This window comes from Meles meles, chromosome 11, assembly GCF_922984935.1.
Source record: "Meles meles chromosome 11, mMelMel3.1 paternal haplotype, whole genome shotgun sequence".
Lineage (NCBI taxonomy): Eukaryota > Metazoa > Chordata > Mammalia > Carnivora > Mustelidae > Meles > Meles meles.
In genome coordinates, this window is record NC_060076.1 from 10034431 (window position 1) to 10051220 (window position 16790).

The 16790-nt window shown below is 53.1% G+C and overlaps 1 protein-coding gene across 2 annotated transcripts in view; it reads right to left on the reverse strand.

Moving 5' to 3' along the window:
• OLFML2A (olfactomedin like 2A) overlaps nucleotides 1-16790 on the reverse strand; it is a 35784-nt gene that overhangs the window by 5083 nt on the left and 13911 nt on the right. For both annotated transcript variants that reach the window (XM_046021984.1, XM_046021985.1), the window contains 6 exons: nucleotides 15652-15915; nucleotides 9139-9246; nucleotides 7221-7430; nucleotides 5150-5399; nucleotides 2724-2954; nucleotides 679-864 (listed from right to left, as the gene is read on the reverse strand). In XM_046021984.1, the coding sequence (XP_045877940.1) occupies nucleotides 679-864; nucleotides 2724-2954; nucleotides 5150-5399; nucleotides 7221-7430; nucleotides 9139-9246; nucleotides 15652-15915 (1249 nt within the window). The remainder of the gene's footprint in view (nucleotides 1-678; nucleotides 865-2723; nucleotides 2955-5149; nucleotides 5400-7220; nucleotides 7431-9138; nucleotides 9247-15651; nucleotides 15916-16790) is intronic.

Consider the following 16790-nt stretch of genomic DNA (forward strand, 5'->3'; position numbering starts at 1 on the left):
TGGCCCTTTCCCTTTTCTGTGGCTTCTTCCTGCTCTTTTTCCAGGGCTCAGCTCAACATCATCTCCTCCTCTGGGAGGTCTCTGACGTCCAGGCTTGGGTTCCACAGTCCCTTGAGCTCTCCCTCCGACACTACACTGGAGTTATTTCCCAAGGTCTTTGCCTCTCACGTCAGACTGTGCGTTTCTGGAGGGCGGGTCAGGCCTAAAGGACCCCTCCCCCATCACGGCCCAGATCTGATCACCCAAATCCTGCCCTTCCTTGCCCAGACTTGCAGCTCCTCTAAGTACTGGGGCTCTGCTCACTTGCAAAGCAGAGCGATAACCCGCCCCCCATCAGAGAAGTAAGAAGCTACCATGAGCTGCCTCACGCGGCGTGATGAGCACATAGTAAGTGCTCAAGAAGAGCAAACCTGAAATTTGGCTCCTCTTGACGGTAATTTAGGCTCCTGCGGACAGGACCTCATTCATCTTGTTTGTTGCCTCATTCCCGCTCCCGGCTCCAGCACACAGGGGGTGCCCTCAGCTGCCCCTCGTGGGGGGTGGCTGATCGTTTGGAGCTAGGCCAGGCTGGGAGTCTGGACCACGGGAAAGAACAGGCACAAGAGGGCCCAGTCTCCATGGGAGACCCTTCCCAGGCCGCCCACCCCCAGCCCTCGTCCCATCTCCCAGCTCTCCAACCTTGCTTGAAGTTTTCCAGATTGCGGAACTCCACCAAGCTGTTCCCATAGTAGTAGTTGGTGACGTAGATCCTGTCATCTTTCGCAGCGGGGTCCTTCATCCAGGCTCCCTCGTGGCGCCCGTAGCTGTTGTGCCTCACGGGGGGGTCCACAGCCCGCAGGGTGCCCTCACAGCTCACCTCTCTGCCTGTGGGGAGTGAGGGGTGCAGCATGAGGTCCTCGGCCCCAAAGGCCCCGAAGCCAGAGCAAGTCCTGGGAACGTCATCTGGGTCTTACTTAAAACCCCTCCCGATATTTTGTTTGCAACCTTCTTTTTTTTTTTTTTTTTTAAGATTTTATTCATTTGCTTGAGAGAGAGCACAAGGAGGGGAGAGGGGCAGAGAGAAAGGGAGAAGCAGCCTCCCCACTGAGCAGGGAGCCTGATATGGGACTTGATCTGAGGACCCCTAGACCATGACCTGAGCCAAAGGCAGACAGTTAACTGACTGAGCCACCCAGGCGCCCCGTATTTGCAGCCTTTTCCCCACTTTCCTGATGATCAAAGCAATGTCTGATCAATGTAGAAAACAGAACATTCAGCAAAGGAAAATGAGGAAAAGAAAAATAATGAAAAATGTCATTATCCCAAGAAAATTTTAAACATGTTGTATTTCCTTCTGTTTCTTTTTTTTCTTTGCATATGCAGTCAGGCAGATGTACTTAAAAAATATCATGATTCTTCTGAATATACAGTTTTATGTATCCTGTTTTTTCCCTCCACTGAGCAATTTCTCACATCATTAAATGGCTTTTAACGATGTGATTTCAAGGCTCTACCAGGCCACCAGACAGCTGTGCCCCAGTGTTAGGCCTTCAGATTACTTCCAGTTTTCTGACATCGGAAACAGGCTAGGGGTGAGAGGCAGGTAAGCGGCAGCTACTGTCCACACCGCTGATAGGCCCTTTAGGAAAGCTTCCTGGAAGCTGAATGCACTCAGGCCCAAGTGGGGAATGGGTTTAACAACACCTCGTTACCACAGGTAGCAAGATGCCCTCTAGAAAGATGGGCTCGATGATTTAATGGGAAAGATTTCTACTGGAAGACACACACCAAAGCTACAAACGTGGACATAAGAAGATAAAGAAGTGAAAATAGTTGCCAGATTTGATGATGGGATTCTAACTGACGTGTTAGGAAGGATTTGTTTAAAATGCCACCTGTTGGGGGGCACCTGGGTGGCTCAGTCATTAAGCATCATGATCTTGGGGTCCTGGGATCGAGTCCCATATCAGGTTCCCTGCTCAACAGGAAGCCTGCTTCTCCCTCTCCCACTCCCCCTGCTTGTGTTCCCTCTCTCGCTGTGTCTCTCTCTGTGTCAAATAAATAAATAAAATCTTTAAAAAAAAATACTACCTGTTTGACTATCAATGTCTTCAAATTTTCTTTCGTTTTTTCATTTTTTTAATTATTATTATTTTTTAAAATATTTTATTTATTTGACAGAGAGAGGTCACAAGTAGGCAGAGAGGCAGGCAGAGAGAGAAGGAGAAACAGGCTTCCCGCTGAGCAGAGAGCCCGATGCGGGGCTCGATCCCAGGACCCTGAGATCATGACCTGAGCCGAAGGCAGAGGCTTAAACCACTGAGCCACCCGGGCGCCCCCAAACTTTCTTTTGTTTTTTTAAAGATTTTATTTATTTATTTGAGAGAGAGAGAGAGTGAGCAAGCGAGAGAGACAGAGTAAGCAGGGGGAAGAACAAGGAGATGCCCCACCGAGATGGGAGCCTGACGTGGGTCTTGATCCTGGGACTCCAGGATCATGACCGGAGCCCAAGGCAGTTGCTTAACCGACTGAGCCACCCAGGCGCCCCATCCTCACACTTTTCACAAAGGATCAGATAGTAAAGATTTTAAGCTTCCCAGACCACATACGTCTGTCCCGTATTCTTTTTTCACAACCCTTCCAAAATGTAAAACTGTTCTTAGCTCAAGGGCCAGACAAAACCAAGCTGCAGTCTGGGTCTGGCGCGTGGGCTGTTCTCTGCGGACCCCGTGGCACTTACTCACCTTGGCTTGGGACGTCTGCGTGTGAAGGTGGCTCGGTGGGCTGGGGCCGGATGGTGGGAGTTGGGGTAGGGGTGGCGGCAGGGTCGGAACTGAGAGTGCCAGAGGCCAAATCTGTTCCCTCTGAGGCCCTGGGCTCAGCCTCATCACGCTCCGCGGAGTTGGGCTCCCGAGGCCTGCCCTCCTCCCTGGGAGGCAGCTGTTCTAGCCAGGAAGCACTCTTGAGGGCGTTGTCTGTGGAGAGAGGACTCTGTCTCACGTCTGATGCCGTCACCCAGGGTCCTCCCCGGGCTCACCTGGCTCCCAGCCTTGGGGCCATGGTGGAGAGAATGGGGGAGGCCCTGAGGAGTGAAAGGTCTCAAAAAAGAGGGTGGTGGGGAGGCTTGGTGGTCAACAGACCGGCTCCCAGCCCCCCAGCTGAGTGACCTCAGCCAAGTCCCCTGCCTCAGTGGGCCTCAGCCTCCTCCTCTGTGAAACGAGAGTCGAAAGGCCCAGCATGTTAGGCTCGTGCTATGATTAGAGGAAAAGGTATACATCATTTGCACGGGTCCTGGCAAGCACGAGGTGCCAAACATGAGCCCCCCCTTCCCTCCTAAGTGTCAGATTCTTTGTCCCAATTCTTTCACACCCCAGATTCAACTCTAGGAGGGACAGACCCTTGCTCCCATTTTACAGACTTTCTCCTGGTCCTCTCCTCTGGAACCCAGCCTATCGGTCCTCTCACACAGCATGTGCCTCTTCAAGCAGGGGGGAGCAGATGCAGTCAGACTCCCATCACCTCTGGACCCCAGGTCTCCATCTCTCTGTGCCCTCACTCAGCTCCTACCTCTAATTGCGAGGGTTTCTGGGCCAACCCCCTCTCCCCAGCCAAATCTCGCTGGCAAGGCCTTTGCTGAAAGGATGACTTTTTCAGCTCCTGTGGGACCTGTTTAGGGCCATCTCTGACCTACACACTTGTCTGGGCTGGGCTGGATGGGGTCTGGGTAAGAAGACAGGAAGACTCAATGCCCCACTGCAGGGCACAGAGCTGGGGAGGGCTCCCAGGCAGGTTTTGCAGTCTGCTGACCTGGGTTCCAGTCCCAGCAACTCATTGTGAAACCTGGAGCTCATCTCTTCACCTCTCTGAGTTTGTTTCCTCACTTGGATCAAGTCCAACGTGTGTGTGAAAGTACACAGAAAACTGTGATGCCAGGGACAAAGGAAAGGGAATGGTGTGGCTCCCGGGGCTGAGGTCCCTTGATGCTGGGACAATTACCTGACTTCCCTCATTTTCTCTCCCTGCCAGCCTTCCTCTTTGCATAGGGTTTAGCCGGTCCCACGGTGGGGCAGCCCCTGGGGTTTCTTGGGAATGGGGCACACCCTCTGGGGGGGCCTGGCTTTGGCAGCCAGCCAGGGCCAGGGCCTGGTTCCCACGGGCCTCGCTGGTAGAGCCAGCTGTTTGCAGCTGTTCTTGGGCAGTGCCCAGCCAGGGGTCAGAAGCTCTGTACTGTGGCCAGGCAGAGCTGGCAGGACTCAGAGCCAGCAGCTGCCACCGGGGGGATCTGGAAAGAGGCCCCTGAGCCTTGAGAGGCCAAGAATTTAGGGGGGCTCTTGAAGGAGTCTGGTCCCTCACATTTCTACCTCCTGGCGCCTTGGGACATGGGGCGGGCAGAGGGCTTCATGGAAGGAGGTGATCAGCAGGACCCAGGGTGGGGGAACAGGCTTGGGTCACCTCTCTGGGACATAAGAGGAAAGCAGGCATCTGGGGAGGGTCTCAGAGGAAAAATCAGGAGCCAAACCAATGGGGTTGGCCCAGAAATTTGGGTACTCTTGGGACTTTTGTCCCTTGTGGGGTTTTTTGGTTAATTACTTGGTTGCCCTTCACTGTGATCCCCCATGGACTGCAGGAAAAATACAGGAGTCTGTGGGCTCCTCTTTGGGGAAATAGGAAGTGGGAGGCATCCCTGCAAAGGCCACTCTGGAAATGAGAGGTGCTCCGAAGCCTCCAGAACACGTCCCAGAGCCTGGCCTGGCTCCAGCCCCTGGAGAGTCCCGCCCCACCTGTGGCTGCTGCCTGTTCATGGGTCTTTTTTCCCACTGGACTGTGAAGTCTGTATTAGGCAGAATCTCTGGGAGATACGGCACGTACATAGTGGACCTTTGGCAAATCTCTAAATAAAAAAGGAAAAGTCCAGTGAGGGCAGAGACCGCTGAAAATACCGGAGAAGAACCTCGCGGCCCTTTGCGTTGATTCAATCATTTCATCCCCAACGACCCCACAAGGGGTACCGTCGCATTGTGTGGATGAGCGACGGACACCAATAGGTAACCAACCAGCAGACCTGAAATCTGGGGCAGTTTGTAGAGAAGACACTGGGTCCCCTGCTTGGGGTGCAGCCATCCAGCAACAAGCCCCCACATCCCCAGGGTCCAGTCCTCCTCCAACTCACCGGCCATGGCCTCGGTTGCCTCCTTCCTGCCTGCCTTATAGTAGGTGATGCCTCGAATCACAGCCTGCTGCTGGGCCAGGGTCCGGGGCTTTGCTGTGGGCTGGGGGAATCTGCCCTTGCCGCCCTCCTTCCTCAGCTTCTCCACCTTCAGGAGCTTCTCCTTAGGAGGTTTTGTGAGGCCCCTGTCTGCCAGGGTCTTCTGAATGTTGCCGTATTTGTTGTTTTCTTTCCCTTTCCCTCCAGCTGTGTCCTGAGAGGGAAGGGAGATCTCAGACTTAGGGGAGGGGGAAAGGTATTCAGGAGGTCATGGAGGCTCAGTCTGTGGGTGGGGGCTGGAAGTGGTCATGATGCTTTAGGCCCTAGGTCTCAGGTGCTTGTGAACTCACAGCTTTCCTCCCATAGTGGCTACGTCCATGACTGGGGTATGCCTCAGTTTCCCCAGTCAGCTCTCCAGTTCCCTGGCTGGAAGAAGCCCAACCTGATAGGTTAGATTCCTGTTCCATTTCCAAACCACTGCGTACCCGTCCCGAGGGGGTAGATTATAATGGTTAATTCTCAAAGGAGGGAGCTGCTCACCAGATCAGCTTCCCATCCCTGTCTCTCTTGTTCATGGGTCTTTGTGGGCAGGGGCGAGGTTTTCAGGCTCCAAGGCAGGGTGACCAATCCAGCTCAGTGCGCCTGGAACTTTCCCAGTTTCAGCCCTGAAAGTCCTGCATCCTGGGAAACCCTTTAGTCCCAGGCCAACTTGGATGGTTGGTCACCAAGGCCATTGCCCTTAGCGCATGAAGTTTCTAACATTCTATAAATTTTATTCTCACTTCCTCTTACATGCTTCTAATGCTGGCTTGGCACAAGAACAAAGGCCCTGTGACATCGCCCACAGTTAGGCAGAATCTCCGGGAGATACAGCAAGTACAGTCTCTAGACCTTCCGTGCTGTGGCCTGAATAGCATTCATTCACGCCCGTGGACTTGACACGGGAATGAGCAGGAAGCCTGCCCCGGGCCAAGGCACCAGGTTTCCTCCATGCTTTATCAGCAGCGAGGCGGTCCTGGCCGCAGACACAGTTGGCCCCATCAGCACAATGTCAGCACAGGGGGGCTGGGAGGTGGAGAGGAAGAGCGCGGCCTTGCCAGTCACGCAGCCGCGGGTTCCAGTCCCGGCACAGCCCTCCTCTCCCCACGGGCCCTCACCCTACGCTTCCTCATCTGTCCAACAGGCCATGATTGTCCCTTCTTGCAGGTGGCTATGTGATCATGTCTGTGAGGAAGTCGGGTTTCGACTTTAGAAGTCAGATTTGGAGGCTGCTGGCTGTTTCCACTCTAAAACACAAGGCTGCTGTGGGGAACGGAGCGACTGTGTCCTGCATGAGGGTGACTGGCCTAAGGGGCACGGATGGCACTGAAATCGAGTCTGTACCCCCTCATGAGTAGCTATCATAGGAAGGAGCCGCTGGACAACTTGCCCACCTGCGGGGGGCTTCTCTTCATTTGCCCAGAGGGACAGCCTTTTCACCAACTGTCTGCCTGGAGGAGGGCCTTTTTCAAATGTGCATAAAGGTGTTTTATAGATCGTGGGGGGCCCCGCCTGGTGTGCCTGCCCACTCTGTGCTGAGCTTGAATACGGGATGTCTGGATGTCTGCTGCAGGAATTCTGCATCACAGACTGGGTCGGCGAAGTGGCGTCAGTCTGCCGGGTCCCCAGGACATTCTGCACCCGACCCTGAGCAGGCCTGACCCAACCACACTAGGGGAGGCTTGAAGTGGTTTTGCAGCAGCCAGCCTTGTTCCTCAGGGCCAGGCAGAGAGGGTCGTCTCTATGCCTTTGTCTCCGCTAGTTTGGGAACGGGAACCAGGAGGCCACCAGATGCCTTCCTCTCAGCAACGATGCTCGCTGCACTGCCCGCAGCCCCGTCCCCCACCCTGCCAGGGACTCTCCAGCTGTGCTAACCCTCAGCCCCGTCCTGGGACCCCGAAACCCCATCCAGCTGGCCCTCGGGACGGAGGTCCTGGCACACCATATTCCCAAGCCCACCCACCTTCTGATCCCATCACCAGGGCCATGGCCTCACCTGAGCCTTGCTAGCAGGGCCGGGTGCGGGGACAGCGGCTGAGAGCGGGGCTGCGTCCTTCTGCAGCAGCTGGAGGCCCAGGCTGGACAGTTCCTTCTTGATGCCCATCATGATGGCAGAGTGATTCTCATAGCGGCTCAGCTGCTCGCTGAGATGACGCATGCTCTCCTTCACTACCTCGTTCTCCCGGCTCAGGTTCACCTTGACGCTCTGTGGGGGCAGGACTCCAGGGTCTTTCTAGCCCCCTCTGACAGCCGCCACCCCCCCGCCACCCTGGAGGGGACACCCCAGCTTCTGGCATCAGGCTTGGCGGCCCAGTCTCCTGAGCGGGGCCCAAGGGGATGGGGCAGGGTGGTTGCCCCCGTGGCCACGGGTGGATAAAGCCTGCTGCCGAGAACCCACGTAATTATTAAAATCTTATTTAGTAAGTGAATGAGTGAGGTTTTTCCTTTGGGCAGAGGGAGCCGGTCCCTCCTGGGTGAGGCTGTTTTCTCCATCTCCACCCAGACTTAGCAATAAGCAAAAAAAAAAAAAAAAAAAAATTTTTTTGAGTTATCTCTTAGTGAACAGAAGCAAAGCACAGATAATGCAAAACAGAAGATAATTAAAAAATCATTTCTCTGTGGCTACGGAAATCACTTCTGATTTGTTCCAGCCGCAGCAGACATACTCTCCAGATCGTCTGGCTCATGGTTACATGAAGTGAGTTAACATTTCCTAAGATTACAGGAGGATGGGCCAAAGGGGGCTAATTGCAGAGCTAGTGACAGGAGAGCCTAGCATGTCCTAGGTGCGCAGAAAATACTGGAGCACCGTGGAAATCCAGCAACTGGTACCCTACTCCTGTGCTGGCAAGGGCCTAGCCCCTAGGGCACACACACCAAACACTTTCTGGATAATTAAAGCCACTGTGACCCCCAACTTTGGGGAAAGTAAGGGGTTAATCTCCCACCCTGGGGCACAGGATGCCCAGGTGCCCCCTCCCTCCAGAAAGGAAGCTGGGAAAGGAAGCCCCCACACCGGCTCCTGGCAGCTGCATTTCCCCAGGCTCCCAGAAGCCCAGCAGGGGCCGGATGCAGGAAACAGGCGGAGGCCGGGCCGTGCCAGCAAAGATGCGTGCCAGCAAACCCTGAACCTGCAGCCTGGACCCCCATGATGGTCCAACTCCGTCGCTGCCCTCAGGGGCCAGTCCTGGCCACCTGCCTAGACCTCTAGTACATTTGTACTGACCAGGAGATGCTCAGCATCTCTGCTTCCAATGCAAGTGGGTCCTGGGCCAGCCATGCTCTCTTAAGCCCTGCCCCAGTGGGCTTGGCCAGTCCTGTGCTTTTACGTGGCATTCTATGTGACCAGTGGCCTTAGAGTTGTGCCATGTGTAACTCCTGGTCTTGGTGAACTGAGGGCCATGGCAAGTTCCTGCCAGCCCCCTCCACATCCCTTTCAGACAATCAGCCGGTGCCTCAGTTTCTCCAGCCAGCCTTCCAGCCTCCTGTAGGCCTGTGAGCACCAGTCAGATCTCTTTTCCAAAGTCTAGACCTGGAGGCCTGCCTCTCCTTCTCCCGGCTCCCTGCTGAAGTCCAGTTTTTTTTGTTTTTTTATTTGACAGAGAGAAATCACAACTAGGCAGAGAGGCAGGCAGAGAGAGAGGCAGAGAGAGGAGGAAGCAGGCTCCCTGCCGAGCAGAGAGCCCGATGCGGGGCTCGATCCCAGGACCCTGGGATCATGACCTGAGCCGAAGGCAGAGGCTTTAACCCACTGAGCCACCCAGGCGCCCCTGAAGTCCAGTTTTCAACAGCCAGCAGGGTAAGGCAGAATGGCCAGGGCCCCTTCCAACACAGCCCCTGTCCCCCCCCCCCCCCGGGCCCTCCCCCACCCCGTGCTGACCCATCCTGGGTCCTGGGGAGAGCTCTGCCCTTACCTCTTCCAGCGTGTTCATCTGGGAGGCCACCTTGTGGACATAGGCATGCACTTTCATCAGGTCCATGCTGTACAAGGTGCCCTCCAGGAGGTCCACCATGGACTGGAGCTGCCCAAGAGAGGGTGAGCGTCAGGGCAAGGGCAGAGATCAGGGTCAGGCACAAAGGCTGCGAAAGAAGCCCCACCACTTGCAATGGCCTATGTGGGCCCTCAGCACCCACCAGACCCAGCTTGGTGGTAATTGTCATGAGAAAAGCCACAGATTCCATCTTTTGAGCACTTACGATGTGGCAGGCGCTGTGTGAGGGGCTGTAATGAGCTGTTTCACTTTGTCTTCAAGACAACCCCTCGAGGTGTGTAGTGGATACTGGAGGAGATCAGTCTGGATGCCCTGGGATCCATACCTGATCCCATACCTGGCTTCCGTGTTCCTCCTTCTTAACAGCCTGCATCTGTGACTGTCTTCAGGGAGACGCTGTGTCCCCCAAACTACCTGGGAGAGTAGGTCCCCCTGGGGCAGTCCTTAGGCAGTGTCTGACAGGGGCGGGCATCCAAAGGCCCAGCTCCCTAACCTCAGTGGGGACAGTTGAGCTGTCCTTCGCACTCCAGCGCCCCCTGGGGCTAAGGCTGATGCCTGGCCCGAGACCCCACCCTATTGGGCTTCTTCCTTCTCTCCCCACCCCTACTTCTCTCACTTTGGTACCGCTTCTCTTGGGAACATTTTCATAATAAATCACTGAAACACGAGGGGCACCTGGGTGGCTCAGGGGGTTAAAGCCTCTGCCTTCAGCTCAGGTCATGATCCCAGGGTCCCGGAATGGAGCCCTGCATCAGGCTCTCTGCTCAGCGGGGAGCCTGCTTCCTCCTCTCTCTCTCTGCCTGCCTCTCTGCCTACTTGTGATCTCTGTCTGTCAAAAAAAAAAGAAAAAAAAAAAACTTAAAAAAAAAAATCACTGGAACACGAATCACTTGTCTCAGAGTCTGCACCTAGGGACCAAAACAACTATTTCTTTTAGAGTAATCCCTATGCCTAACATGGGGCTCGAACTCGCAACCCCACGAGACCAAGAGCTGCGTGCTTCTACCCACTGAGCCAGCCAGGCTGGCTGGTTTGGACTCATTTTATCTTCATCTTGTAGAATGGGAAATTGCAGCTTAGGTGAAGTGACTTGTCCAAAACCACCCAGTTGTTAGACGGGGCCGGCTGCAGAACCCAGATTGTATAAACCGAAACCTCTTTCCTATCATGCCATTCCTTCCTGTGCTCAGATGGGGAAGCTGCGGCCAAGAGGAGGGGAGGAGCTTGCATAGCAAAATAGGTGGGTGGTAGATGCTGTGTCCTCCTGGCCCAGCCCGGGGCTCCTTCCCACTGCAGCTGCCCCTCCCTTTCCACTCTCCATCACGTGTCGTGAGGATGGGACCTTCTCTCCAGATGGCCGAGAAGCCAGTGAGGGTCAGGGAAACAAACCATGGCACAAGAGGCTGGCTGAGAAATCAGCTTCCCCTGGCTTCTTGAGAAGGGCAGTTCCTCCCACCCTCTCGCATCCCCTGCCCCCCACCCCCGGCATCGCTCGGGTTTGAGCAGCCCACCAGCGCTCCTGTCTGGCCCCGGCCAGCTGTTTCCAAAACAGTTTGACTCCCACTCTCCCAGGGGTGTTCAAGCTGTTTTAAGCCAGAGAGCCTTTCTTGGAGTAGACATTAATCTCTAAAATGGAAAAAAGGGAGTGGAGAAGTCTTAGGGAAGCAGGGGTTGGACCTTGAGTCTTTCTGCTCCCCTGGAACCTTGCTCGGACTCTGAAGACTTACTCTGTACCCCGCAGGCTCTGTGGAGCCCAGTGGGAGAACCATGCACGTAGACTCTTATGTGCTTCAGCTTCCTTCTCAGGGAAACGAGGCCGTAGGGCTGTGGTGAGGAGCAGTAGTGTGTGGACAGGGCTCAGCACAGAGCGGGAACGCAGCAAGGGCTTCACGGATATCAACAATCATGGGGGCTACAGCGGATCCTCCCAGCTTCACTCTGTTCCCTTCGTGGCCACCAAAACCAGCTTTCCAAAGCACAGGTTTGACCCTGGGTCTCTCCCTTGCTAGATAACTTGTCCTGGCTCCCCACTGCTCGTGCGTGACCTTGCACTTCCTAAGCCTGGCGTTCGAGTCCCCCATGGTCTGCCCCTGCACCCTCTTTGACTTCAGCAAATGTTTCCTCTGGGCCAGGCACTAAGGACAGTGAGGAGTAAGACAGACAGAAGCCTTCAGGGTCTTTCGCTGGCTGTGAAAGAACAGAGAGTCGCGGAGAGGTACCCAGATCATTAATGACACAGCGCTGACTTTGTCGAGGAGCAGATGCGGATTAGTGAACTATGCCAGCAGGGAGTTTTGTTGGAGCTGAGCTCTGCAGCAACAGCACAGATTAGGCAAAGATGGCTGGAGAAGAGCATTCCAGGCCAAGGGAACAGCTTATGCAAAGAGCGGGAGGTGAGAAGAGACATGTTGTGTTGGGGCCACGCTACTCAAAGTGCGGTCTGCAGACCAGCACGGGTCCAAGCTACAGGTTACTCATCGGTGATAAAATAATTGCAAAAAGTAGGGGCGCCTGGGTGGCTCAGTGGTTTAAGCCGCTGCCTTCGGCTCAGGTCATGATCTCAGGGTCCTGAGATCGAGTCCCGCATCGGGCTCTCTGCTCGGCAGGGAGCCTGCTTCCCTCTCACTCTCTCTGCCTACTTGTGATCTCTCTCTGTCAAATAAATAAATAAAATCTTTAAAAAAAATTGCAAAAAGTGAAAGTAGACTTTTATAAACTTTCAGACGCTTTGACAGAGACATTTTTTTTAAAAAGATTTATTTATTTATTTAAGAGAGAGTGAGAGAGAGAGAGAGCACAAGCAGGGAAGATGGGGAGAGGGAGAAGCAGACTCCCCACTGAGCGGGCAGCCCTACTCAAGGCTCCATCCCAGGACACCCGGATCATGACCTGAGCTGAAGGCAGATGCTTCAACGACTGAGTCACCCAGGCACCCGACAGAGAAATTTTTATCTGTTGACTCTAACAGTCAAACAGTGGACTTGTATTTTGCATGTCTGTTTTTGCCTCATTTTTCTAATAATTCATTTTTATGGCATTTTCCCAAAGTGCTGGTTCTTATTTTTTTTTAAATTAGTCTTTCACCAGGGCGCCTGGGTGGCTCAGTGGGTTAAGCCGCTGCCTTCGGCTCAGGTCATGATCTCAGGGTCCTGGGATCGAGTCCCGCATCGGGCTCTCTGCTCAGCAGGGAGCCTGCTTCCCTCTCTCTCTCTCTCTCTCTGCCTGCCTCTCCGTCTACATGTGATCTCTCTGTGTCAAGTAAATAAATAAAATCTTTAAAAAAAAAAAATTAGTCTTTCACCACAGATAGTTGGAGAAGCCCCGTATTAGAGGAATTGGCAGGCAACTAGTGGGGCTGCAGCAGAGAGAGGGGAGGGAGCCATTCTGGGCCACATGCACTCCACTTGCTCTTACCAGTAATGCCCTCCTTTCTTCTCTGCCTGAGGGACTCCTACCCATCCCTCAAAGCCCAGCTCCAATATTATCTCCTCCTTTGGGTTCCCACAGTCCCTGAGACATCCCTTGGCCCAGCACCAGTGACCAATCTTTGGAGTCAGGAACTGTGTCCCCAAGAGATCAGAGATTCCTCAAGGATGGGACCATGCCTAGTTCATGTCCAGAAGGAAAAGGAGTAAAGAGGTGAAAAGCATGCACTTGCCACCAACCTCCCCAAGAAAGGAAATCTAGAATCTTCTCCATTCTACTCGCAGTCATGTAACCAAGACCAAATCACTCCAAAGCTGGAGTTCTTAGCTTGAGGGAAAGGGCTGGGTAGAAATAAGGGAAAGGTATATCATGGGTATGCGCCCCCTCCTCCACGGGCTTCCCTTAACCTCCTCTCCTGGAGGGCTTCCCATAGACAGCCTCCTGCTGAGGGAGGAGGAGCCGAATCTAGTGGGTGGGGCCTCAGCCCTGTCTCATACTGCCTCTTCCCCCTTCTCCTTTTAGGGTTCTGGGGTACCTGCCCCTGTCATATTTTCTCTTCCTGCTATACCACCTCCTGCTGAGTCAATCCCTCCACTACCCCACTCCAGTCCTATAAGGCTGAATGAAAACCACCATGGCTTCTGAAAAGACCCAAGGGACTATGGACTCCAGGCTGAGAGCTGCCTAGGGACTCCTTCCATGGGCAGGGGGACATAGCAGAGAATTCCTGAGCTCAAATCCCAATGCTGCCAGTTTCTCGTTGTGAGATCTTAGGCAAGTCACAAGCCCTCTCTGGGCCTCAGATTCCTCCATAAGTAAAGCTGGAACAGTAAGTTCCCTTGCCAAAGGATTGTGGTAAGGATGAAATTAGCCAGGATTTATGAAAAGGTTTTGCATATCCCTGTGTAAAGTATGCTTACAATTTAGTTATTGAGAGGTGGACTTGAGCAGAAGTTGGAATTGTTCCTACAACTAAAGACTGACCTATGGCCTCAGCGCCTGGAGTTTGCAGGGCCCTAGCAAGGCCCCACGGAGACAGTGGGGTCCAGGTACTGACAAGTTGAGAGGCAACTTGGCCTAAAATTCAACCCTCTAACTTTAAGAGCTTTGTTATCCACTTAGTTGTTACAAAAATAAAGCTGAAGTTAAATTTAAAGAAGACATTTTTAGGGGTGCCTGGATGGCCCAGTTGGCTAAGCATCTGCCTTTGGCCTCAGGTCATGATCCCAGGGCCAGGGATAGGGCCCTGCATCGCCCTTTCCCTCTGCCTGCTGCTCTGCCTGCTTGTGCTCTCTCTCTGTTGAAAAAAATTTTTAAAAATCTTTAAAAAAAAAAAAGGGAAAGAAAGAAAGGAAACATTTTTAGCGAAATGTTGAAGACAATTTTTTTTTTTTAATGTATTTGACAGAGAGAAATCACAACTAGGCAGAGAGAGGCAGGCAGAGAGAGAGGAGGAAGCAGGCTCCCCACTGAGCAGAAAGCCCGATGGGATCACGACCTGAGCCGAAGGCAGAGGCTTTAACCCACTGAGCCACCCAGGCGCCCCTTGAAGACAATTTTTCACATGTCTTGCATACAGAGGCACTGAGCATTTTTGTTCTAAGACATCTTTTGTATAGGCAACAGTCCTGGAACACAGAGAGAGTGTTTCCCTCCAGAGTAGGGAAGGCGTGCTCAGTGCCCATTGTAAAAAAATTTGGATTCTTTAAGCTTGGGGCTCCACTTCTGGAAAATACCCCAGTGTGTGTGCAAGTCTTCACTGAGTCACCCCATGGGAACTGGAGCTGGGAGAATCAGCTCAAGAAAATGTAGATTCTCTGGCTGCTGTGAGTAATAAAATCCTTTGTCTCTGACCCAGGAGGCTTGTGTCTTCTGCCAGCATCCATGAAATTGACTGCCAAGTTGTTAGCTTACAAGTAGTGTAACATCTCAGTCAATTTCACAGTTCTTGATACCAAAAAAGGCAAAGCAGATGCTCATATGTTTGGAAGAAATTATAAAAGAAAAGGATACTCTCGAAAGACACCAAAACTATCTAGTCCATTACAGAAAGAAAGACAGGAGAAAAGTGGTTTAGAACACATGCTCTGGATACAGCAGACCCAGGCCCACCAAGCACTGAGCTGGGCGTGTTATGAATGGTGTGAAAGTGCCTAGCTCGCTGTGGGGACGGTGACGTAGGCTGCATGTGTCTATTCAAGCATGGACCCTGCATGTGGCCGTGGCATGGGGCTGTGCTCCCCAGAGGTGGTGCTTCTTTCTGATCTGCCCATGGTGGTGGCTGGCGGGGGAAGGTAAGCATAAAATTCACTTGAAAGTATGGCATAGATCCAAGGCTACGTGCCATTAGGTGAGAGTTTGGGCCAGTTACCTAACTTCTCTAGACCTCCGTTTTCTTGCCTATAAAACGAGAACAGTGATCCCACATGTCCCAGAATGGTTTAAGAATTTAGAGGAAAACATGCATAAAAAGAGCTTAGCACAACATCTGGCATGCAGGTGGGGCTTGCATAGGGGACGTGTTATTACATTAAAAACAATAAAATGCTACAAAATTTAAAATACTGTATTCAGGTGCTGACAGATGAACAGGTTTGGGTAAAATACAGAACACTGAACTGGATGATAAAATGCCCTCTCTGTGTTTACTTCTTTTCTGTCTCCCACACGGAAGGCATGGACTTTGTCTGGTTTCCGCCTATATTCCCAGAACTAGTGCCTGCCTGGTCGGTGGTAGGTGCTCTCTGAACAGAAGCCTGTGTTTTGCAGATACGCTAGAGCACAGGGTGAGCTAGCTGAAGAACGCTGCCTCCACCACTTACTGGCAAATAGTCCAGAGCAAGACGTGGCTTCCCCGCAGGGAGCCTCTGTTTTCCCACCTGTGAAGTGGGATAATGACAGCGCCTCCCCAGTGTGTGGATTTTCCACTGGAAGGACAGCCTGGCACCAGCCCGTGCTAGGATCTCCTCTGGGAGGTGTTCCCTTCCTTCCCTCCCCCAGAAAGCCTACCTTGAGGAGCTCCGGGGCCTGCTTCTTGAGCGTCTCCATCTTCCACTCGTTCTCGCAGGGGTTGAGCGAGGAGGGCGGCGCCGTGCAGGAGCAGCGGCAGTCGGTGCCTGAGCTCACCGTCTCCACGGTATAGTAGTCCTCCACCCGCGCCTGCCCGCTGCGCACTCGGCGGCAGGCGTCCTTGCTCAGCGGCCGCATGATGCACTTGCAGCGGCAGTCGGAGCCCTCCGAGGTCATACGCACCTGGTCCATGTCACCAAACACCTACAAGAGGGGCTCAGGTGAGCTGAAGGCCAGTGCTGGCCGGAGGGGAGGAGAGGAGGAGCTAGAAGGGACAGGCAGCAGAATCCAGCCCCCACCCCCACCCCGCCTTTGTGGGCATGGTTGCAGGTAGCCGAGGAGCTAGTAGCCCTTTGGAGGAAACAGAGTCCAGCAGCCTTAAGGTAATAATACCTGAAAATATAAATAGTTGAAAAATAGTTTGGCTGTTCCTAGTATGTTAAGTGCAGAATTGGGGTGGCCTGGCTGGCTCAATCAGAGTGTGCAACTCTTGATCTTGGGGTTGTGAGTTTGAGTCCCACTATTGGGTGTAGGGATTATTTTAAAAACATTTCAGAGACACCTGGCTGGCTCAGATGATAGAGGATCCGACTCTTCATCTCAGAGTTCTGAGTTCAAGCCCCACATTGGGCATGGAGCTTACTTAAAAAAAATTCAAAAAAAAAAAAAATCTTAGGGGCAGCTGGATGGCTCAGTCAGTTACATGTCTGCTCTCAACTCAGATCATGATCCTGGAGTCCTGGGATCAAGTTCCACATCCGGCTTCCTGCTCGGTGGGGAGTCTACTTCTCCCTCTCCCTCTGCACGCCCCCACTCATGCTCTCTCTCCCTATCAACTAAAGAAATAAAATCTTTAGGTTTTTTATTAATTATTTTTATTAACATATAATGTATTATTAGCCCCAAGGGTACAGGTCTGTGAATCATCAGGCTTACACACTTCACAGCACTCACCATAGCACATACCCTCCCCAAAGTCCATAACCCAACCACCCTATCCCCACCCCCTACCCCCCAACACCACTCAGTTTGTTTTGTGAGATTAAGCGTCTCTTATGGTTTGTCTCCCTCCTGAGAAA